Source organism: Crocodylus siamensis, chromosome 4, assembly GCF_052110815.1.
Source record: "Crocodylus siamensis isolate JL-2025a chromosome 4, ASM5211081v1, whole genome shotgun sequence".
Classification (NCBI taxonomy): domain Eukaryota; kingdom Metazoa; phylum Chordata; order Crocodylia; family Crocodylidae; genus Crocodylus; species Crocodylus siamensis.
The window spans coordinates 17669865-17694652 of record NC_143398.1 but is presented as its reverse complement, the minus strand read 5'-3'; the positions used below and the strand labels follow the sequence as shown (position 1 = coordinate 17694652).

General features: G+C 41.0%; 1 protein-coding gene across 1 annotated transcript in view; it reads right to left on the bottom strand.

The window, feature by feature from the left end:
- Positions 1-24788, bottom strand: part of PCLO (piccolo presynaptic cytomatrix protein) — a 549762-nt gene that overhangs the window by 157365 nt on the left and 367609 nt on the right. Inside the window, exon 10 of the mRNA XM_090041018.1 lies at positions 20265-20390. Coding sequence (XP_089897144.1) covers positions 20265-20390 — 126 coding nt within the window. The remainder of the gene's footprint in view (positions 1-20264; positions 20391-24788) is intronic.

Here is a 24788-nt window from a genome sequence, read left to right as displayed (position 1 = left end):
TTGCTTCCCCAACCCCTCCAACCGCTTCTCCACAGCTTTTTTTTTTTTTTTTAATCATTGTGGGTCAAATTCTAATGCAAACTCTTGTTTCCCAATATTCGCAGGTGACAAGATGGTCACCTTTTTGGCATATGCACAAGCTTCTTCATAGAAGCAGTGTAATAATCATTTGAATGCAAATCACTCACAGCTGTGGGTTCTTGGAGGATATTTACAAGATAAATGTGATGTTTCTTTCCTCTTGAAAAAAAAATAGAATAAGAAACACTAGACAGTACAATGGAATTAAAGATAAACATGCCAGAATGATCAATCACACCTAATTCATTCATTTTGCCTGTTGTCTGCCAGACCATGTTTAAAAACAAAACCAAACCAAACAAAACAAAAAATCCACTCCATAAAGATAAGAATGAATGCACACTAGCTTTTGCTTGCATACTAATTAGCTTCAGCTTCTATTTCTGGGTGTCTGTGTCCAAAAAATGATCTCTTCTTAGTTAGCACCCGTGTTTTTGAATGCTGCCTTAGAACCTCCATTAACACATTGTATTCACTGTCAATCGGATTGCTGTAGTTCTGTAAGTATAAATCATCAGGACCAGAATTGCATGGCAAAAGCTTCCTTAGAAAAAAAATCCTGCAATTTCACTGGGGATGAAGACACTCAAAATAACACTAATTTCTTTTGTAATTGCTGACCTGGAAAAGGAGGAATGAGATTGATTTTAGAGACCTATTCCAATGCCTATACAAGCCACTTGGAACCCTTCTATTGATATAATGAATAATATATCAAGCCAAATGAGAATATATCCTACCTTTTCAAACTTAGATGCTTTCAATTAGGGACCAAAATCCACATTGAGGCATGTTATGTCCTGACTGTCAGAAAATCAGCAGTTCCCATTGATCTTAGTGGAAGTTATAAATACGTAGCTCCTCTGAAAATCAGCTCATTTCCTGATGAATTTGAATGTGGATTTCGGTGGTTATCTTAAACTTCCCAAGTTTGAAAGCACTAGACCAATATGTCTTCCCTGCAGACTCAAATTCAAAGATAAATTTTGGGTGACAAGTGAACTGTTTGATTATCTCTTGACCTAGTCAACTGGAAATGCTGTCATAAATCAACACTACTGCTTAATTTAGAGCACTTCAGTCTTTGTTCAGGACTAATGGAAAAAGAATAGCTAAAGTTAGGGGTTGGAAAAGAGTGAATTAATCAGTCCTAAGTTGCTCCTTATATGAAACAACTGCAGGTCTTTTTCATCTAAAAGCAGCTGAGGTACAAATTGTTTTTTACTGAAATAAAGAATTTACATTTTCTTTCCACTAGAGAGAACTTAATCATCAAAAACAAAATAAAGCAAAAACGAATAGAAGTTCAGCTATTCTGCAAATTATTAATAACATAGCAGTGCAAATGTAAATGGAAAAAACAAAGCATTTGACAGTAGTAAAAAACTGTCCTCAGAAACCATAAACCTCAGAAACCATATTGAAAACAATAAAGAAATAAAACTGCAAATGACCTTATACTGTCTTGAGATGAAAGAATTTGAATAAATTCTTAGAAATGCCAAATTATCCATCTTTTCATCAGCACTGAGGAAGCATTTTTATACTTTGACCGAAGCAAAATTATGATTTTCCATAAAAATCAGGAACCAAAAGACAGGCTTCCCTTGCCAACCACAGGGGTTAGGTTCCTGAAAGTTCCCATGGATGGCAAAACTGTGGTTGGCAAAACTGGCAGGGCTGGGGGAGCAGGGGCTGTTGGTGGGGGTTGAGGGGCACCAGCAAGGCTGATGTGGCTGCAGGGGGAAGTGAGAGGCAGCAGCAGGGCCAGGGGGCCATGTGGGATATTTTCTGACTGTAACCCCCTTCCCTCCCCACCTTCTCCGAGCCACGGCTCCTCAAAACCATGGTTGGCGAGGGAAACCTGTATTATTTTTTACCCTAAACAAACAGACTGATCAATTTCCCCAGTTAACTCTAGGACAACGAATATAACAGAAATAAACCATCCTGCACAACCTAATGCTCAGGATCCTGGAGCACCACTATCAAGTCCTACTCAAACACAGCTCTTTATGTACAAAGGGAGAAACTATCGCCAAAAGGGAGCTTGCTCTTCCTGTATAGCTCTACCAGCTTTCTAGCACAGACTAAGCATATCAATCTCTACTTGAAATGTTTGAGCACAATTTGTGAACACTTCAGAGAACTTAGCCCCAATTACACTGTCAGCTGTGCATCCACAAATCCTATTGAAATCAATGAGGTCATGGGATAATCACATCTTTTAAATTTAAAACCAACATGTTCAGAGATGCTCCTATCCGAACGGTGCTAAGGTGTGACCTGCCTTTCTTTCTTAATGCTTTGAGGACTAGGTTGGTTACCAATAAATCTTCCCTAAATATAATGAAAAATATCATTAATATCCATATAATTAAACATAATTGTTTAGACATGCTTAATGTGAAATACTACAGCACAACAAAACTATATGTATACATAATTAAATAAGGTTTAATTCAGATCTACTGTTTTCCCCTCCGCTAGGTGGCAACAACATTTTCTACATCTAGTAATATAGAAACAATTCAAGAAACTAAGGCTAGGTACAGACATTCAAAAAGCCAGAGGCAGATTCAATCTAAGTCACCCAATTTTGTGTAAGAAGTGTGGTTTAGATCCATAGTGAACAGAACACACATTCGTCCCTGGGGAGGGAGGGGCAAATCTTAGATGGGGTATCACCAGTCTGTGCACGTCAAGCTTCTGTTCTGTCCTGAGTAGAGACAACCCCCACTTAACGCTGTTTCACTTAGTGCTGTTTCACTATAATGCTCATTTAAAATCGATACCTGATTTCACTTAGCGCTCAGTGAGTTTCATTACAATGCTCACAGTCGCCATCTTGGGTCATTCAAAACAATTGTGGTTGCCCTCTTGGCCCGTTAAATACTTTTGGTTTTGCTTAACACTCATTTCACTTAATGCTCTGTTTTTCAGGAACTAATTAAGAGCACTCAGTGGGGGTTGCCTGTATAGACCATTATGTGTACTGAACTTCTGTTGTTATGGGTATAGACCAGTTTCTGATCACTTATATTGGTAAAAGTGTAATGTCTGTACCTGGCATATGTATGTTGATCTGCTAGCTTTTTGCAGTCCTTTCCCAAATCACTTCTATCCACAGACAGTACTTCCAGAAAAGACACCAAATGGCACCAACTCATTACATAAGCACCATGTACTCACGAAGATGTGGTTGGTGAACATTTCAGTGCTTGAGTATCTGTGTCCCTGTCTGTTTATTATACCTTCCTGCTCATATTTGCTCATTTCTTGTTTCTGTCTGCTCACCTGTGTTTTTAAATAATGCCCATCACTGCAACCCTTTCTTTGTTATCTTATCTACTCCTAGGGATATTGGAAAGTATTTTTTTCTCTTTACTCTCTGTTGCAATCAGATGAGGTTCCTATTTCATAAATGATCATACAGCCCTACAGTATCTAGGGCTGTTTGTTCTACAGAGATAACATAGTCCATGGAAAAATACCAGATTTACTTTTAAACAAAGGGGAGAAAAATTGTCTTTGCTTATGATCAAAAATACTCCTAGCCAAGCAACTGTTCTACAGTTATGGAAAGCACTGCTTGAGAAATTTCTATCTCATGGATTCTTTTCATTCTTTCAGTCTCTCTCTTCTAGGAATCATAGAAAAATAGGATTAGAAGGGACCTCAGGAGGTAGTTTAGTCCAACCCCTGCTCAAAGCAGAACTATCCCCAAATAAATCATCCCACCTAAGGCTTTGTCTATCTGGGTCTTAAAAACCTCCAAGGATGGGGAATCCAGTCTCTCTGGGTAGCCTGTCCCAGTACTTTACTACCATCCTAGTGAGAAAATTCTTCCTGCTATCTAATCTAAACTTCTCTTGCTGCAACTTTGGATGGTTGCTCCTTGTTCTGTCATCTGCCACGACTGAGAACAATCCAGCTCCATCCTCTTTTGAACCCCCCTTCAGGTAGCTGAAGGCTGCTATTAAATCCCCCCTTAGTCTCCTCTTGTCTAGACTAAATAAGCTCAGTTTCCTACGCCTCTTCTCAGAGGTCATGTGCCCCAGCCCCCAAACCTTTTTTGTTGTCTTCCACTGGACTCCCTCCAATTTGTCCACATCCTTTCTGTAGTGGGGAGCCCAAAATGGAACACTGTACTCCAGAAGTGGCCTCACCAGTGCTGAATAGAGAGGAATAATCACTTCCCTTGACCTGCTGGCAGCACTCCTACCAATGCAGCCCTGTATGCCATTAGCTTTCTTGGCTACACTCTGTAGGCTCATATTCAGTTTACTGTCCACTGTAACCCCCAGGTCCTCTTCTGTAGAGCAGCTGCCTCACTAGTCAGTCTCCGGCCTGTACCAGTGTATGGGATTGTACTAAGTGCAGGACTTTGCACTTATCCTTAATAAACCTTATGAGATTTCTTTTGGTCCAATCCTCCAATTTGTCTAGGTCTTTCTGAATCCTAGCCCTACCCTCCAGCATATCTACTACTCCCCACAGCTTGGTGTCATCTGCAAATGTTCTAAGGGTGCACTCTATGCCATCCTCCAGGTCATTGATGAAGATATTGAATAAAACCAGCCCCAAGACCGACCCCTGGTGCACACCACCTGATATTGACTGCCAAATAGACATCAAGCCATTGATTACTACCCTCTGTATCCAATGATCTGGCCAGTTTTCTAATCGACCTTACACTCCATTCATCCAGCCTGTACTTCCTTAGCTTGCCTATGAGCAAGTTGTGGGAGACTGTATCAAAAGCCTTGCTAAAATCAAGGTATACAACATCCATTGGTCTCCCTACATTGGTGATGTGTAGGGGGTGCATGTGGGTGCATGTGCACTCCCTGAGATTGGTGGTGCACCCTCTGCAATTGGCCATTGCCAACGCTGCTGGTGGCACCTGCAGGCAGCCACCACCACCGGTAGCTTCTGGGGATAGTTGCTGGTTGCTGCTGGCCCGCACTGACACTGCTGGCAGCATCTGCGGGTGGTTGCTGACCACTGGTCGGCACTTGCCATCCCCTTCCTGCTGCCATCACCACTGCCATCACTGCCTGCAGGTGGTCACTATGCCCCCCCCAGCCTCTGGGGGAACATGTCATTCATGTCTCCCTGCATCCACAGAGTCAGTCATCTCATCATAGAAGACAATTGGTTAGTCAGGCATGACTTGCCCTTGGTAAATCCATGCTGACTGTTCCTAAGCATCGTCTTTTCCAATTGCTTAAAATCAATTTCTTGAGGATCTGCTCCATGAATTTTCCAGGGGCTGACTGGATCCCTAGATCCTTCCTTTTCCCTATCTTAAATATGGACACTATGTTTGCCCTTTTCCAATCATCTGGGACCTCTCCTGATCACCATAAGTTTTCAAAGATGATGGCCAGCGGCTCTGCAATCACCTCAGCCAACTTCCTCAGTACCATCAGGTGCATCCACTCTGGCCCTATGGACTTTTATATATTTAGCTTTTCACAGATGACTCAGCAATTCCTAGTGTTTATCACTTTCTGTCCAATACTCTTTGTAAGAATAATATGGAATTTTCCTGGGGTTAGACCCAAGGCAATCCACATTTCTATTTACCCATTCCCAAATTGTGTAAAAGAGCAGCAGATAAATGATGACATGAAGATTTTGGATTGATTCCATTTCACCCACGCATAGACATGCCTAATTCATGCTCTGATGAATATCACATTCTATTTATTTCCTTTTACTTTGTCAATTTAAAGGTTAATTTCATGGAGTTCTGTTCAGCACATTATATAGTAATGAAGAAATAATCAAACTTGCTAGACACTTAGATGATTGGTCAATGCTGCTAAATGAAACTTCCACTGTGTTTACTATGCATGTATGCATCTCATTGCCATATACTTTTCTTGCTGATTAGATTTTTTTTCAGATAAGGTAAGACATTTTGCCTTGAAATATATAAACTTCTTTAGGTTTTGGCAAATTATGTACATAGAAATCTCTCATCCAAATGGCATTATTTCAAGTATGCAAGGCATTAGTAGTCTTTGATGAATCTATGCCACCATTAGTAAACCTTTGCCCTTTTTCTGTCAGGTCCTGAAAATGATTTAGAAGATGGAACATTTCGTCTTCCATTCATTCTATATCAAGAAGTTACAGAAATTTGCAAACTATTCCTGGGCCTGCAACCCTGAGAATATCCATGTACAGTATTAAGCAATTATTTTTTGCTGTATCTCCCAGAGGACTCACTGTTTTATTTCTTGTTGAGCACTCCTTTTTCATATTTCCTCACGGTGTTTTGAAAGAACATTAATTTAAATATAAGGCTCATGAAAGCTTCCAGATTTAGGGCCATTGAGAAGAAAATCATCTTATTTTAATAATATTACATAGTTACAGTTATAGTGCATGGAACATTTCTGGAAGATCACCCAACTCTCCCTTTTACTGCTCATCTACAAAATGACAGGATCATCTTTAAGACTACAGTGATAATTCAAGACTTCATATTTGTGCTGCTAAATCACTGGCCTGTATTCTTAGCCAGCAAGAACTTTATACAATAAGCTGGGGTGGGCAGGGCAGCCATGAGGGGGCTGGGAGAGCGGGCGGGGGTTGAGGGGCTCATGGCAGAGCCGCCACATGCAGCTCAGGGCAGTGGGGGTTAGCGGGGATTGCCCCTCTGCCTGGCAGCACATGGTGAGTGGGGCTTTTTTTTAAATGGTCTGGACCTGAGGCTGGGCGAGGCTGTCATTGCGGGGGCTGAGGGAGCAGACAGGGGTTGGGGGGTGCTCAGAGGGGGTTAGGGGAGCAGGCACGGGATGGGGCCTACTTACCAGCATGGAGTCTGGGTCCAACTCCCTGCTGCAGCGAGCAAGGACAGCATGAATAGCCAAAGCTCTCCAAATCTTTTCCAAAGTTTCAGAGAGCTTCGAGTCGATTTGGACCTTTTAATTGGTCCCCTGATTTGATTTTGATTCGGAGATTCGACCACCATATCGGGCCAAATCTCCTCTGAATTGAATCAGCACCCAAAGCTTAGCACAGCCCTAATTAACATTGTTTGCATCTACACGTGCTATTAACATGGAACAATAAATATGTTACATATCACACTGAAGTTTATTGCTCCCAGGCACCAAATTTACACATGTGCCCAGGATTGCGGCATCTTGATCTGGGTAGGAGCAGGCCTGGCTGGCAGGGAGGAAGTGGGGGAGGATGGCCTGGGGCTGCTCTGACCTGGCTCCATGTGCTGCAGAGGGGCTGGCTGGGACATGAAGGTGCTCCAGTGGGAGGCTAGCCGGCAGGCATCCCCTGCACTGAAGCACCCTCATGCCTCAGCCTGCCCCGTCAGCATTAACACATCAGTTTATAATCTGTTCAAACACTTCTCTTTCCCATTACTAGTTGTTATTTGCATGTTCTTTAACAACACGATAAAAGAGGGGGCTCCTGCTGTGAAGAACTCATAAAGTTTCAGGTACTGCTCCCACCCAACTAAAGCCAACTGGAAGTGATTGGTGTCTGCCCAAACCAATGGGACTCTGGAAAGGTATAGGGATCTGCTCACATGAAATCAACTGCAGAACTGGGTCTGTGTCTATGTTAAGGTATGAATAGTTATAACTGCAATCTATAGTTTAGTAAGTCTCTGACATTCAGTTAAAATGAAGGCTAACAGGTAAAATTTACTCAGTAGGAATGTTCTCAGGATCTCTCAGCATTTAGTCATTAAACTTCTTTACACTATAATTTTTTGGGGTTTAAATAGTAATGTACCAACTTGTATCAATAAACAACATTTTCATGTACCCTATTTTTTGTAGTGTAGAATGTAATGGAATTCTATACTAAGAGAGTTACCACGCAGCTCCATATTCATTTAGGGCCTGATCCCAAGCCTAATGAAATCAATGAGAAAAAAAACCTTATTGATTTCAACAGACTTCAGCTCACCCATTTCATAGTGTCTTGATCAAATATCTAATTTATAACATCTTTTTTTTCCTCAAATATAACCCATATATTCATTTTCAAAATGAATTAATTGCATTTATAGTATGAAGTGTAAATAACTTTAATTTTCAGATGAGTCAAATTAGAAATCAAAATGATAAGGTGGGGTTATATAGTAATCATTTTAAACTCAAAAAATATTTTGCCCAACTTCCTGTCAATACAGAGCTATTCTCCTTTGTCTTCAATACAGTCTTGAAGATCTTCAGCCAAACTAAATTGTGTTAGTTACAGGGTTACCAGTTACAGGGTTGATCAAAACAGACCACACTGAAAGCAATTTAAAGGAAAGCCCTACTCTAGTTTTCTTTTGGTACATATGATTTTTTAAAGCCTTCATTTTCTAAATTAATTGATATAAAAAACTTCAGTTTATAGCTGCTTGTAGAATTACTTTTCATATTTCATGTTTCTGTAGAAACTTACATTGGAGATGGGAAAAACTGTTGTATCAGATCAGACAAGAGGTTAATCAAGTCTAGTATCTCCTCTCTGTCAGATGCTTCAGAAGAAAGTACCACTGCAGATAAAATTACATTTTCATACTCCATGTGTCTGTAGCAGTTGGGGTATTATTTGCTGATAGGAATTTTTTCTAAAGTAGTTAGAGGCTGGTTTAACTTGAGTCATTTGAGAAATGTCTGTGATTTCCTCCATTTCTTCCTTCTCAGAACTTTGTATATAAAGACATTTGACCTAGGCTCCAAATTGGTCCTTAGAAAAGATGAATCTCACCAAAAAGGTTCAATAAAGTACACAAATACCCGGGGTGGTATTTTTTAGTCGAATATCAGCAATTTCTTTTACGTTCTGTACTAATGGATGTTTATGGAAGCAAAATGATGGTTCTTTCAGCTTCATCTTTACAAACACTGTATAAAAACTTCTGGCTAGATGATTGGAAACACAAGTTACTTTTGTAATAGTGCTTATCAATCTGCAATAAAACTGTTTTTCGTCACTGAAACATGACGTGTCATGTATGATATGCCCATGGTCTCTGTTTTTACACTATAGATGTACACACATAGACTGAGCCTGTACACTAAGTTAAACACTGGCCAGGCTGTATCCTTGCTGTGGGGGGAATAGGATTGCAAACTCTGTGCAAGTACCAAAAAGGCCATTTACCATCTAGGTGCACAAAGGGTAACAGAATTCCACCCTTTCTTTCGACATTCTTTATAGATAAGTGTTTCTTAGCACAGTCCTGCTTGACTCCTGTAATCAATTTTTTCTCTGAAAAGAAACAATTCAGCAAGGTCATGAGTATTGATTAGCAGCTTGGCCCAAAGGGCTTTGATAGTAACATGTCTAACATTTACCACCTGGATGGTATTTTTCTCAAGAGCTTTACAACAGTTGGTAAAAATCCTGAAATATGAAGTGTTGTAAGTCTCATACAGTATGTACAACAATGAAATTCTGCTACAGAATACCCTTCCCTCCTGCACCTTCCATAATTCATAGAGGGATCAGCTTGTCTTGACAAATGAGACTCAATAACCATGTAATTTTCATGCTCACTATTATAAGTGCAAACTTTATTCATATATTTCCATTGGGACTCTAATCCATTTTTGAAGTTGTCCATCTCTTTTGTTATAGGCTATAAAATTAGAGTTATACATTAAAAACAAAATATAAGTTAGATATATATATAATGCCTATTATGTCTGACTATATTTTTTATTTGTAATATAAAGTGTTTGTGTTATAATGTGCCATGTCTCAGGCTACATATAAAGTTAGTGCATGGGGAAAGAAAGGTTAATAGATCCCTGATGTTAAGAGAGCTGCCTAGACATGGGAGGAGACAAAATGGACCTCCAGCATCAACAGACTTGAATAGCTTTGCTAACTTGTCAACATGGTGGGATTGACCTTCAACCCCTCCTGGAAAATGACTGTCTCAAGGAAGTCACAGGCGACAAACCTATCCTGGCTTACAGATAATGCCCCAACCTCAAGCAGAATTTGTTAAACAATAGGCTACCTAATGGGGATGATGGCTATCTGGATTGGAGAGGGAACAGCTGAGCAACTTTGGGGTGCTCAAGGCCATGCAGGTTGGATTGGGGTCACTGGGACTACTGGAAATACTTAACAATGTGGATGGGGTTTTTTGTCCCAAAACTTGTTTGTATTAAAGAGGAGTTGCTTAGAACAACAGGAACTTGTCCTCCTCATTAAGAGATAAAGCCTTTCTCAGGAGCTGAACTGAAAGTTAGCTCTGAGTCATCGATACAAACTACCAGGGAGGGCCTGGGACTAAAAGGCCTAAGTCATGGAGTGGGAAGGAGACAGGATACTTCCCACAGGAGAACTCTGTGGCCACATCTACATGAGACACTGACTGTCCAGTCATTACTGTGCAGTCATTTAGTACTTGTATAAATATATGAGGGTTGGATCAGATGATCTCATGGAGATCCTTCCAAACCTAATTTTCTATGATTTTATGACTAGTTTTCTGTGATTCAGCCAAAAGACTTTTTTGTGATGCTGACTGCACAGTAGCCTGACACACATCATGGTTTTTGCTAGGCCTGTGCGAAGTGGCTAGTATTCACTTTGGATTCAGATTCGGCCAATTCGCGGGACAGTGATTCGATTCAGTGATTTGAATCACTGTCCTGAATCAATTTGTTTGAATCCAATTCAGAGATTCATCCACCGTTAAATTGGCTGAATGTCTAAATCATACAGGCCCCATCCCCCACCCACTCTCCCAGCCCTTCCAATGGCTGCCCCGCCCCACCCCAGAGTCTCAGCATGGGCCAATGGGAGGCAGTGGTGGGCAGTGGGGACTGTGTCCCCCCCCCCCAACCGTACAGGAGCTGGTGAGTGCGGGGTTTTTTAAAATTCTGGGATGCTGGGACCGGGGAGGGCAGCCATTGATGGGGCTGGGGGAGTGGGTGGGGGTTGGGAAGTGCTCAGGGGGGCTGGAGGAGCAGGCAGGGGATGGGGCCTGGTGGGGGTCCCCCCATAGTATCCTTCCCCCTCCTCCACACTTGTTAAGGTCAGTCTGTGTCTTCCTAAAGCACAGTGTAGCGATTGTGAAGGATTTATGTTCTGGAGCAGTAGAGTCCAGCAATCAACACAATATCTCCTGGAAGAAAGGGAAAAGAAGCAAAGCACCCTGGGATGCTGGACGACTATGCTGTGGTTTCTCTCAGAAGAGAATATGTACAGACCTTCACTTGGCTGTACACAGATAATTTTTTTCCCAGAATGGCCACTTTTGCTCTGGGAGAAAAATCCTGAACATCTGTACTCTTATGGTTTCTTCTGGGAGGGAAGCATCTCTTCCAGGAGAAATGAATAAGCTTCATTCAAGCAATTTCCTCTGAATTCTTCATTTAGGCTTCATAAAAGGAGAAAACAAGCGCCTGAAGCCCCCACCAGAATCAGCAGATTTCATACTGCCTACACACTATTCTGTACTAGATCCCAAATGGTTTTTTAAAGGTATTTTTAGCATGGTTTCATAATGCAAAGGAACTACAACTGAGTGTTAATTCAACCCTGTGGAGACAGGTCACAACCTGGTGTTATTAGATTTAGATCACTCTTGAATATGTTTTATGAACACAATAAGCTTTCTAATTAGGTGTTCATTTAAAAGTCTAGCTGGATCAATGTCAGAAAGATGGGGTTGCAAGGGGAATCAAGGGTAATCTATCTAACATCCTGTACAGAAGAAGGGTGCTCTGTTCCTAACCGTGGCAGGCCCACACCTGCAGCCCTGCCACTGGTGTGTCCTGCCCACCTAGACATTACCCCATGGCCTACTCTCCTGCCATGACTTGGTGATGTTTGAGGTTACCTGGAGGTTTTGTTCACTGTTTCTATTCTTACCCTGGGGTCTCTCATGGTATTTCTTTTGTGGGGTTCCACCCCTGCACCTCACCAGTCTCTGCTCAGGTGGTCTGCTTGGGTTGACCAGCTCTGGAGCAGGACACTGGTGCCGTTACTTCCCTAGGAACTCCTGCCCACACTGTTCTTCACAAGAGTATGGCCAGGTTCTTCCGCCCTAATGAATGTACAACTTAACTCTAACTGAACACAAGAAGCTCTGACAGTGTGGGTGAGCAGGGCAACAATGTTACCTGCCTCTAACCACTTCAGTCCCACACTCTAGGCTCAGCAGAACGTAGCTTACCAGATGCAGGTATGCTCTGGGTGGGCCAACGCCATAGGCCTATTCGTACCTTGCCGCACGTTGCACTGCTTCATGAGACATTCCCTCATGTTCTCCTGGGCCCTGTGAGGACAGCACTGCCTTTGCAGGAATTTTTTACTTTGGACTCACTTATATATGATGCACAGAGCCATGGGTGCACTCGATGAGTTCCCTCTTTCTGTAGGTCCCACGAGTCCTTCTTGACAGCCCTCAGAGTACCTGTTGGAGTCACGGTGTACAAGCCGTTGCTTGATCAGGCATGTGTCCCCCACCTTGCCAGTTATAGCTCCTGTACTGATACCTGCTCTCGCTCTCGTTCCCAGCTGTCTGCAGCTTCTTCTGGTTCATCAGGGGCTCTTGCCTCTGGAAGGATCCCCAGCTCTACTACCACTGGGATGTGTGTTCCCAGGCCTCGCATAGGGTTTCCCCATGGACTGTGCTCTGGAAGCATTATCTCATGGCCAGCTCTTGCAGGAGCTCACTTGTTCCGCTCCAGGTGTGGGGAAGGTATCAGGTTGCACTTCCAGTGCTTCTTCTTTCTCCCTTCCCTGAGATACAGCTAAGGTGCTCCTTTTATCCTAAGAGTCCTCCAAGGCCAGGCCACTCTGCAGGCCCCCTCCTGGCCTCATGACGGTGGCCAATTTCCCCACAGACTGGCCACCTGGATGCCAGCACTGCGGTAAGCTTGCCATGAGCCTGCCACACTAACCATATCAGAAAGTTGCCTGTCCAGCTTCTTCCTGAAAACATTCAAAAAGGAGATTTCACAACTTCTCTAGACAGCTTGTTATATTGTTCTACTGTTCTGACAGTTAGGAATGTTTAATAGCTGTTTAATCTAACCCTACTTTGCTATAGTTTTAAATCTAATACTTCAAGTCCTGCCCTCTGCAGGAACAGAAAACAGTTATTCTCCCTCTTCTTTGTGAAAACCTTTCAAATATTTAAAAACTACTGTCATGTGTCTCCTTAATCTCCTTTTCTCCAAATTAAATATACTTTGCTCTCCCAATGTTTACTTATACATCTTGCAGTCTAACACTTTCATCTTGCTTTTTTCACTTCTAGATCCTCTCCAATTTCTCTACATTTTTCCTAGACACAATGGTCATGTTTACTCATGCTCCAGGGTAGGAGGTGGGGAGTACTTTAATTATATTAAATAATTTATATATTTTATTTATTAATATATTTCTCTTGTATATTCAGCATCCCATGCTTTAAAATGGTGACAGGGACATTTTAAGTAAAGCTCATTGAACGAGCTTTAGTCAAAGTGCTCCTGCTGCTATTTTGAAGTGCAGGATGATGAATACAGAAGATTCAGCAGGCAGTTTAATCATTTGACGAGCTTTAATTAAAGCCCACCTGTCACCATTTTGAAGCAAGGTATGCATCCAGTCTCTTTTTCAAGATCTCCCGGGTAGGTGCCTGCACCATTGCTGCTGGGAGTCTATTCCAGTCTGGTCACATGAACCATGAAGAAGTTTTTCCTTATATCCAGTCTGAAAACTTCTTCTAGGAGTTTAGACTGCTGCTCCTGGTTTTCCCCTGGGGCTGAATAGTTGCTAAATAGTTGTTCACCTAGCCCCTGTCGCTCTCCCCTGATATATTTGTGAGCTGCCACCAAATCCTCCCCAAAGTCTTCTCTCTTCTAGGCTGAACAGTCCCATATCTGTCAGCTTTTCCTCATCTGGCTTGATCTTCAGGCCTCTAACTATACGGGTGGCTCTTCTCTGGACTCTCTCAAGCTTCCTCACTTCCTTCTTGAAGTGCGGTGCCCAGAACTGGATGCAGTATCCAGTTGCGGCCTCACCAATGCCGAGTAGAGCGGGAGAGTAACTTCCTTAGTTTTGCTTGAAATGCATTGGTTGACACATGCCAGTGTATTGTTTGCTTTGCTACCTATAGCATCACGCTTGTGGCTCATATTCATTTTATGGTCAATTATGACCCCCAGATCCGTTTCAAATGTGGTGTTAGCTAGCATAGCATTGCCAAGCCTGTAAGTTTGTTGCAGATTTTCCTTCCCCAGCTGGAGCACTTTACACTTCTCAACTCATCCAAATGGAGCTAAGAATTAATGGACCAAGACAATAAATCCAGTTCACCCTCAGTTGGATGTGCTGGCTATATACTAGTAACCGTGATATAAATGAGCAATAATGGATTTTTCTTCTGAAAAAAGAAGAATTGTATTAGAATAATATCTACTTCTGAAGTTAGTTAATACTATTTTAATACACCCTCAGCAGAGATGTCCTGGGATTTACTTTGTACCAGTCACATTTAAGGGCAGAACTACACAATCAGAAATGCACTACAATTTATTTTTCAATATTTATATTCTATTATTTTATTTGTCCAGTACCCACAGCCTGACTTAAGAATGGCAGGACATGCTTATTCCTGTTAATAACTCTTTGTTTGGGAAATGAAGGAAGCAGAGAGAGACTTTGATAGGAGAATACAGTACACAGAAAAGTAGCACAACTACTTCACTGTTGACTACTTCACTGCTGATACTTGGGGGCAGCATTTGGCTTGTTTAGATTAAGTTCTGTTTAAAGGGCTGTAGGGCAAAGCTTTCAACACCACTATAGAATTGTCTTCTATTTGGTGTAGACTTCCTTTGATAAAGTCTCTTTCTGCGGGGACCGATAAAACCTGTGCCCGCAGCCCAGGGACATGTTGAGAGCCAGCTCTGCATGTGTACATACCCCACAGAATAAGCACAGACAGCCCTATAAATCACTAAGACTAATGCTCAGAGACCAGGGAAAAGTTAATTCTTCTTTTCCTCTGATGCAGTCATAAATTAAACCAGTCAAACAACAAAATGGAAGTTCAGGAAGGGGGAGAACCAGTTCAATTCAAATAAGAACTGGCCTGTACTTTTGTATTCAGAATGATTTGCTTCCCATTTCTTGCTGTCATATTCACCTTGAAGCCTATTCATGCTTTCTAATTTCTGCCAGGAGTGTAATTATCAAAGTGACATGAGAGACTGTTTATTCAGGTTTCCTAGCTTGATGGGAACCAGGAAATCTCTTCTTCTTTTGCTGTGAAGCAGCCACCTGTGCTCTTAATGTTTGGCTAGCTCCCCTATAGGCAGCGCTTGCTACAGCTCTGCAACTGCACAGAACGCTTTCCTCAGGAGACTTCAGGCCAGATGTACTACTGCTGAGATCATGACAGGATTCAGGAATGCAGGGAAAGGGGAAAAAGGCAAGTGGATTAATTCTCCAGTTCGGGGATGCCCATGGGATGACGGACCATCCCAGCTGCACTCTGTGTTCCCAGGAATACCACCACCATGGTAGAGGATGCTACCAGGGAGGTAGAGAGACATTACATTTTCTCTCTACTCTGAGCGTAATGCTCTTAAATTAGGTCTGCTATGGCTTTGTGCTTCCATGACAATTGCCCAGAAGAGATGCAGAGAAGTGCAGACAACCGGATGAATTTTGCCATGCAGGGGGCTGCAAGCTAAGAGAGTACAGGATGCTGGGTAGGCTGACAGGTTGCTAAGTATCTGGGAAATTGGAGGCTTGGGAGCTCCACAAGAAGGTCACATTCCCCAGGTACATGAAAGTCCTCAGATTTAAGAGCAGGTGTAGATGAAATGGGGGCCCTAAATTCAAGCGGTGGGTTTTAAAAAACACCGCATCAGTTTAAGGCTGATTAAACCCCTGCGTCGTGCACACAGCTTGCTGACTTTCCTGCCTCTATGGCAGGGAGGGGAGGGTGAGCTGCTGGCAGGTGGAGCAGTCCCTGGGCTGCAGGAGGGGCTGGTGCTTCCCTTCATGGCAGTGGCAGTGTCTCCCCCAGGCAGCACCCGCCCACGGGTCCTGAGGGACACTGTAGCCACCAAATTTCCTACAGCAGCTGGAATTAATGCGCTATAAACCACTGAGGTGTGCAAACACCAACACCATTAAAGCGGTGCAAATGCATTTAGCCCGCTTTAGAGTGTCGTGCACACATACCTCAAAGCTCCAATTCAGTCCACCTGGAGGGCTGTCTAGGAGCCAGAAGAGACTCTGGAAGCTTGGGTGTCCTACTAACCCATCAGACAGCCTGCCGAAGAATCAGAAGGACAGGCTGGCAGGAAAATTGGGCAGCTTTCCATGGGTGCCCTTGGAAATTCAACAAAATGGAAATATTTGCGAATGTTTTAATTTTCATTAATTATCCAGTTCTGACCAAAAACGGATAATTTTTTTTGTGGCCAAATTTACTAGATAACACTGGAAGATGACATTCTAAGAACTTCAATTAAGATCTTCAAATTAGTGGATAGCTAAAACTTAATTTCTTTGGGCCTAAGTTCCCCATCTTCAAAAGAGGAATAAACCATCCCCTTTTCTCCTAAGGATATTGTGAAGATTGCTTCATTAACATTTGTGAAATGCTCAGATACTAATGTGATGAGCTCTGTAGGAAAGCCCAAAGGGAAATTTATCATTTTTCCTTCAAAGTAGGATTTGAATAGTGTACATTAAATAAAGCTGGGGGCTATACAATTAATAACAAGGATAAAATAAAATATTGAACAGTGGCTCATTAATTAAGCACCATCTGGTGTGCTGAATGACAAAGGCTTTCAGTGGAAAGTAAAAGTTTGCCATCATAACTGCATACACTACTTGACCAAACTAGGCTATTTTAATATTGGCATTTCCTAATCTGAGTATGCTTCACTTTCTAACCATAATAACGTTCTTGTAATGGAGAGAGAAAGAGAAAGAGAGAGTGTATATGCAGTTGCACGTGCATATGCGTGTGTGTAATCAAATGCACGCAGTCTTGTTATAATTTTATGAATGACTATTTCTTTCCCTATTTTTTGTCACTCAGATATTCAATAAATACAACTATATATGTATTTCCAACCCCCAAAAATATTTAACAGGTGGAATATGTAATGGAAGTATCTCTACTGACATGAGGGTGAGCACAGACCTACACCAATAGTATCTACATTTGGTGGGCTCAGAGGAATCCGTCTTCCACTGCCAGTTCCAGTGATGCCGGCTATTTCTGATATTCTAAAGCAATTCAAGTTGAAAGAACCAAGATAAACTAGCACTTGGTGGTCACAACTGTAAAAAAATCTTCCAATATTAATGGATATAAAAGAACATTTAATTAATGGGGCACTAAAACACAAGAATATATCATTGTTTCCAGCATGTGGGGGGAGGGATTTCAAACCTGTTCTCACTCTTTCAGCACTGAAGGAGTTAACAGAGCTTTAACTGCGTTGCAATAATCAAAAGCCATGTTCTTGGACAAGCTCATGAGTCATGAGTTCAGTTCCCAATGACAGCTGTATAAACTTAGTTGATGACTATGGAGTACGTACTATAAGAGACAGCTACAGATGACTACAGCACAAGAGTGTATCATGATTACTGCACAAGTGACTGATCAAAAAGCATTAACTTTTTCAAATAACCATGCATGTAAAACAAATTTGTCTTTCAGATGTAATAAGAGTGCTAGAGAGTGCAAAACAGCTATTCTAATCTGGGTCACAACTACTTCTACCGGAATTAATCTAGATTTATGCTGCTGTACCTGAAAACAGATGGTAATTCCCAGATCTTGGGTGGGGGGTGGGGATTTTCGTATATTTGAAGACTACAGTAAACAAAAACAGCATTAGCCACATTATCACTAAATTATGTGAAGCATCGGTAATATGGCCAAATATTCTTTGCACATTCATGATAAACTTTCAAAACAACATAAATAAGTCACCTGGTGATAACAGTAAGACTGAAAAAATATATTTTCGGCAAGTTTTGATCAATTGGAAGATTTTGTTCAGTATATTGTACTGCTGGCATACCCTGCTAGAAGGCTATTTTTTTCTGTGACTGGAAATGCTTTAGGAAACAGAAATGAAAGCATACTCCTATACCCTTTCAAAGGTTATGTTGTTCCTAGATTGCGATGGAATTACTTCTGATTTGTGACAATAAAACTGAATTTAAAACAGGCCCAGAAAGTTCTGATTAAAATGTGACTGTTCAGACGATGAAGGAAAAAGCAGAGATAAATATGTTATTGACCTGTTCATCCCATTAACTTCCTTAAAATTTAAAAATGCACCATGGTAAATAGGAGAATCCAGTTACTGGGTTGAACATTATCTACTAGACATAAATTCAAGGTTTGCTATACCATTGAAAACACCAGTGGACAGTGAGTCAGGCACTCTTCTAGATCTCTACAGCTCCCAAAGCAGTTCACAGCAAGAAAGACCAGAAGATTAATTTTCAGTCATTAATCCTCCCTGCATTCCTGGACTACCTCATAGTATGAAGAACAACAAACTGCTGTATCCTACCTACTCATTTGTCCTAGCCTACCACTTAAGCCGTTCAATTATCATAATGCAGCCATAATTATGAAAGATCAAGAAGAAGGCAAAATAAATGCGGGGGAAATTTGTGAACAGATTTAGGGTCAGTCTCTTCAACATTTATCACATTAAGTAGTACCTTATTCCATGGAATAAGACACTACTCATTTTAAGTATGGATGGCAGAATAAAGACAGTACCATACGCATATGGGGAACTTTGTTGTCTCTGAGCAATCCCTTCTTTTAAAATGTAAATTAACTTAAAAAGAAAATAGGAATTTTTAGAAAATGGAAATGTTTTTCTTATATACTGCATGGAAGATATTATTGGCACAGAAATTGCAAAACATATAAAAACAAACAAGCAAAGTAATGAATGTAAGTTGTACTCTATGTTGTTATTCAACAGAGCATAGTGAAATTGCCTTTTGGAAATTAATTGCCCAGTCAATTAGCCCACTTTTTTGTTAGCAAAATATTTGTGAATTGATCTTGATTTCTCCAAATGTACTGTTTAGTCACAAATATTTATTACAAAGTTTATGTAATCTAATTACTGCTCATGGCACATTTGGTATCTGCTCACTTTGATTAATTAATGCATATTTGTGGTCTTATTTTTGCTATGAATAACTGATTTTATTTTTTAAATGAAGGAATAAAAATGATGAATAATGAATAAAGAGAAAGAAATAGTAAATACATTTGTCCATATACAAACATTGCTTGCAGATAAATATAGGTACTGTTGTCATCTGAAAAAAACAGTTCCCTTCCAAGTAGTTTGTAGGAAGAAAAACTCACATACCTGAATATTTCTGAACAGTAATAATAACTGAAATAATTTTTTGAATTCTAACTCACATCTGTAACTACTTTTTTTACCTCCTACAACTGCATGATGTATATGTGCTTAGACATGGGTAAGTGACAGTAGAAAATGTATTTTTCATGCCATTAGACAGAACTACCATGTTTGTGGCGATCCCTGAAGCAATTCATTATGATGTAATATCCAAATCTATCTATAGTTACAAAATTATCATGGACATCCAAAGGAGTTAGACTGTACTACTGAGGCAGAAATAGATCCATGATAACTTTGAATTTCCCTTAATAAATATGCTTTGATCTACATGTGGACAAGTGCTGATGGGATGTTTTACCCAATCTGGAGAGAGACCTCTGTACACCAGAGATGACAGAAGAGAACCACAACACAATCGAAAAGTGCCAGTAGGAGAATTCCCCTTGTGCGGGGTGACTGCTTCCTGGTATGTATATGTTGCAGCTGGACCCTAGCCCTCTACCCTTACATCCAGCATAGATGATGCCCTGGAGCAGATAAGGGAATATCAGAACTCTGTTACTGAAGGCAATTCACCACTAATGCAGGAGCCATTTCACCAATGGTCAGTATTTGAACAGTTTAACTTTTGCTTGCAGTCTCATCAGAAGTGAGGCTGCAATCAAAAATCAAGGATTCTCCCTGCCTCATGTCACCCTTGCACCAAGATGTCCCCTGGAGTAAAAGAGAATCTATATCAGAAATGGTTTAACTTAACTGTCCAACCTCACTTGTTTCCAGTATTCAATGACTGATTTCTCTTACCTTCCATCAGCTTCCCTGTCTGCTCTGCACTGCCCCCAGGGAGGATCTTAGCAATGTAAGCTCCAATTTCTCCACTGTTTCCTGGGATTTCTTTCCCACCTACAACTCGGATTCCCAGTCCATTGCCTGCAATCAAAAGAAACAAGCAATTTGGTATGAACAGAGGTAGAAACACCAGCAATTTGACTGGAGAGGAGAAAAACATATAACAAGCTAAATAAGGTAAAGCAAGCATTGACAACAACTTCTTGAATGAAGTATGGAGATTTATTTTACTACATCAAGCTGGCTGCCTTTACTGGCAGAGAACTCCTCTGATGAAAAGGGCAAGAAGCCTGAGGAGGTAACAACAGAAGAAGCTTCCCTGTCCCATGGACCTTGGGCATCCACAGAGAAGAGTATCTCTAGCTCTTCCAAAAAAGGACCTTCTGCATGAATAGCTCCTTTCTGAGCTGATCCCTTTCCCAGGACTTAAGACTCTAGTTTCAGACCCTTTTGATCTTGATAAAAAACATTACAGCATTATGGAAAAGTTCCATTTATAAAATAGCTGTATCACTAAAACCACACATGAAAACACTTAGGAACTTAAGAAAATACCTTAAGGCTATCCTACTTTCTTCTAATACCCACACTCTTCTGCAAAATGTTGACTAATGTGGCAATTTAATTAATACAGGAATTTAGTACATGAGCTCAAAGCATAATCTGGCTATGGGGGCAGCACCTAGTTTTATTCTGTATCTAAAGAATATAAACAATATAGTTGAAAATGTAATAGTAGAGCTTTTAGGAAACTGTAGAGAGGGAGAGAGCAGGAGAACTCTGAGCCGTTAACAGGACAGTGTGTTTATTTCAATCAAAGTGTAACTGGAAAGTAGGATTATACTTTTCTTATGTTTTTTGCTTTTAATGGACATTTTTACATCAAAGGATATAAGAAATCTACAATTATAGTGTGCAGATTCAAAGTTTCATCTGCCTTAAAATGTTCCTTCTTACAAGTTACGGGGCTGAAAACATGGGACTAGATTTTGCTTATTTTCTGTAAGAAGCAAGCAGAGCCAGGGTACCTTTAATCACAGAAAATTGATAATATTCTTAACAGTGAAAATGAAAAGGTTAAGAAATGTTATGTCCCATACAATTAAACTGATGTGCAATCTTTGTATTTTAAAATAGCTTCCACATGATAATCACATTTCCCTTTGAAGAAAAAAAAATCACAAATGAAATGATTCAGTTTTATCTAGGAGCATAATAGCTGATTTTTCCATCCTTGTTAAAACTGCTAAAATCATTAACTTTCAATTTATGAATTAATAACCCAGCCCCTGCAGAGCGATTAGAGCCATCAGCTATGGAAAACCCATTGCTCATTGTCTCCATCAAGCTGTAGCTTTTCATATGCACGTGATTCCTGAGTATGCTATTAGGGATCTGTGCAGTCACGCTTTGTTGGACAGGCAACTGAAATAGCCAATGAGCCAACTGGAGTTTCTAACTCCATCATCTTGGCAGTGAGTCAGCCTTAAAGCACCCACGTTTCCTCCCACCCACATGATGCATACTGTAACTACCACCATTACATAGCACATTTGCTCACATATCAAATGCCCCAAAACTAAGTACTTTGTTTTTGGGAAAGCAAAATAAGAAAAGAAGATGTTTCCCAGTTATGGCTGTATAGAGCAGGGATAGAGCCTAATTTTCTGCTCATGCACCCTCCCTTTCATGCTCAAATAAAGATGGTAGCACTAGCTGGGGCTGAAGACGTCCCCATGAATAGATCTACAAATTTGAAAGGAGTTAATAACAATTTGTGTGGCTGTGGATTAGGAGGGGAGAGACCAGGAGTAGCTAGTGAACAGCAAAATTGCCAGAAGAAAGCTCAAATTGACTAGGGGAATATTAAAAAGGAGGTTGCTAGCACCTGCGGAGTAAAGAACAATGAGCCATTAAGTCAATTGACTCCCTCAGCTGCCTGAATAGAAATGCCACTGCTGCTGCCCAGTGGAGCAGGAATACAAGGAGGGTGCTTCTATTCCAGGAAGAAAATCAGCTTTCCCACTTAAGGTATGTACCCCAATTTTGGGGGACTAATCTTGTGGGGGGAAATTCATGGTATATGCAAATAAGTATAGTACATAGGCTTTGCCATTTATGTTGTAAAGATATTCTGCTATCACATTATTCTTTCTGAACTGGCCTTCTGATTTAGCTCTGACTGTCTTTATGGTAATGAAAATTGTCACTGGGTTTTTTCATCTCAGCTTGGCATCAATGTAAGTCTTGTGTGTATTCGTTAGTTACTAATATGTTTCTGATTGTTTATGCCCTAACAGATTGCTTTTACCAATGAACCATGATTCAGGAAAGCAGCCTGTTCAAGAGGTCTACACAGTCGATACATATATGCAATGCATGTTGTGCATATGCAGCATGTGGGTTAGATCCATTGGCATCTTTTCTTTCTCTTCAGGTTATGCCGAAGGGCTAACGACTACATGAAAGATCAAAACCAAACTATTAAGCATTGGCACCTCAACAGCATTTCTAGAATCAGTTGAATGGAGTGTACAAGTTCCACAATGATGCAAGATGGAGCATCCCATGGGATTGCGGGGTGCGCTCTGCAGCAGACCTGGAAGTGGACCAGAACCACTTCTGGTCCACTTCTAGGTCCACTGGGGAGCATGTGGAAGGGTCCACCCCCTCCCCCCAGCTTGGTGACTGGTGCCTCTTGGGTTGGGGGGCGCCCAGGGGCACCCCATGGCCAATTGTGTACTTCCGGTCTACTTCTGGGTTCACTGCAGAGCATACACGGGCCCCAACTCTCACTCCTGTGGGACGTTCCATCCACCCCATCATTGCAGCATTCATGAGCCATGCCTGGTACCTTGAGCTATGTAGAAAAAACCTTTAAAGTTGTGTCTATGTCCGAATCGCTGATTCTCTAAATCAGCATCGAATCTTCAGATTTGGATTCGGCTTAACTGAATCAGGGACACTGATCCTAATCAACAAATCAAATCAGTGTCCCTGAGTCATGCTGAATCCAAATCTGAATTGAATAGGGCTCATTTCACACACTGCTAGTGAGTAGTTAGAATGTCAGGGTCAAAACTTCAGAGATTTCACAAAATTCCTGGCCAATTGTTACTGCATGCCACGGGTTTGTCTTTTTGCAGCTTGATTCCCAGCAAAATGCTTTTATTTTCTAAAGATTTAGAATCATAGACTCATCATTTAGCAGAGAAGGTCATCTATCTAACACCACACACATGACTTCTGAATGTGCTGTTCTCACCCTATCCCAGAAAAATGGTTGTCTAGGTTGCCTCATCTTAAAAACCTCCACTGAAGAAGATTCTACAACCTCCCTGGGCAGCTTGTTCTATTATCCTGCTGTTAGAAGAGGAAGGGTTTTTTTTCTTCCTTGAAATCTAATCTTAACTTGATTTGCTGCAGTTTACATCAAATGTTTAGTGCCCTGTGCAAGGGAGAAGTAGTGGCTGTGGTCTCCCTCTTCTTTATGGAAACCTTCCAAATGTTTTAAAACTATAATCTTTTTTTTTCCAAATTAAATGCAACTACTAGTCTCAACCTTCCCTAGTACTACTTGAATTCTAACACCTTTATCATCTTTGTTGCTCACCTCTGGATTCCCTCCAACTTCTCCACACCCTTTCTAAAATGTGAAGCCCAGTACTGGATACACTCTGCCATCTGAGGCCTAATTAGCAGTGAGCAGTAAGCTACTATCACCTCCTCTGTCTTTCATACAATACCCCTGTTAATACACTCCATATGACATTTGCTCTTTTGGCAATTGCTTCACATTGTTGACTCATGCTGAATCTGTGGCGTACTAAAACTCTTAGCTCCTTCTCAGTAGTGCCTAGTCAGTTAACCTCCATTCTGAATTTGTGCATTTGGGTTTTTTTACCTAGATGTAGCACAACACATTTGTCCTGTAGAAATGTCTTCTATTGTTCAATGCCTAGCTCTCCCATTTGTCAAAATGTGTTTTTTAATTCTAATTCTTTCTTACACCTCTCTGGCACCCTACTAGAAACTCCTGGCATTCTGACATAGATCCATTCACAGTTGTTTGCAGTTGCACAGACAAATATGTGTACTCATAACAGTAATTCTATCTAGCCCACACGTCTTTACTGTGGGCTAGAATGTCACGTGGGACTTTATCAATCTTCTTCTGAAGTCCAACTATATTGTGTCCACTGAGAAAGCTCAACTGGGAAAGGGCTCTCTAAAATAAATGCATAAAGGATCCATCAAAATCAATATAAAAGAAAATCACCTAAATGCCCAGGCTAATTACAGGCATGGGGATTGTAATTAGTTTCCTATTACAAAACATAGCAATCATGGGACTTAATATTTCTTTAATTATAAAGCCCGCAGAGATGACCATTGATTAGCCAATCATATTGCTCTCTGTCTGCCAATGCTCTAAAGGCTATGAATCGACATATTGAAAGAGAAGCTGAGCATGAAACA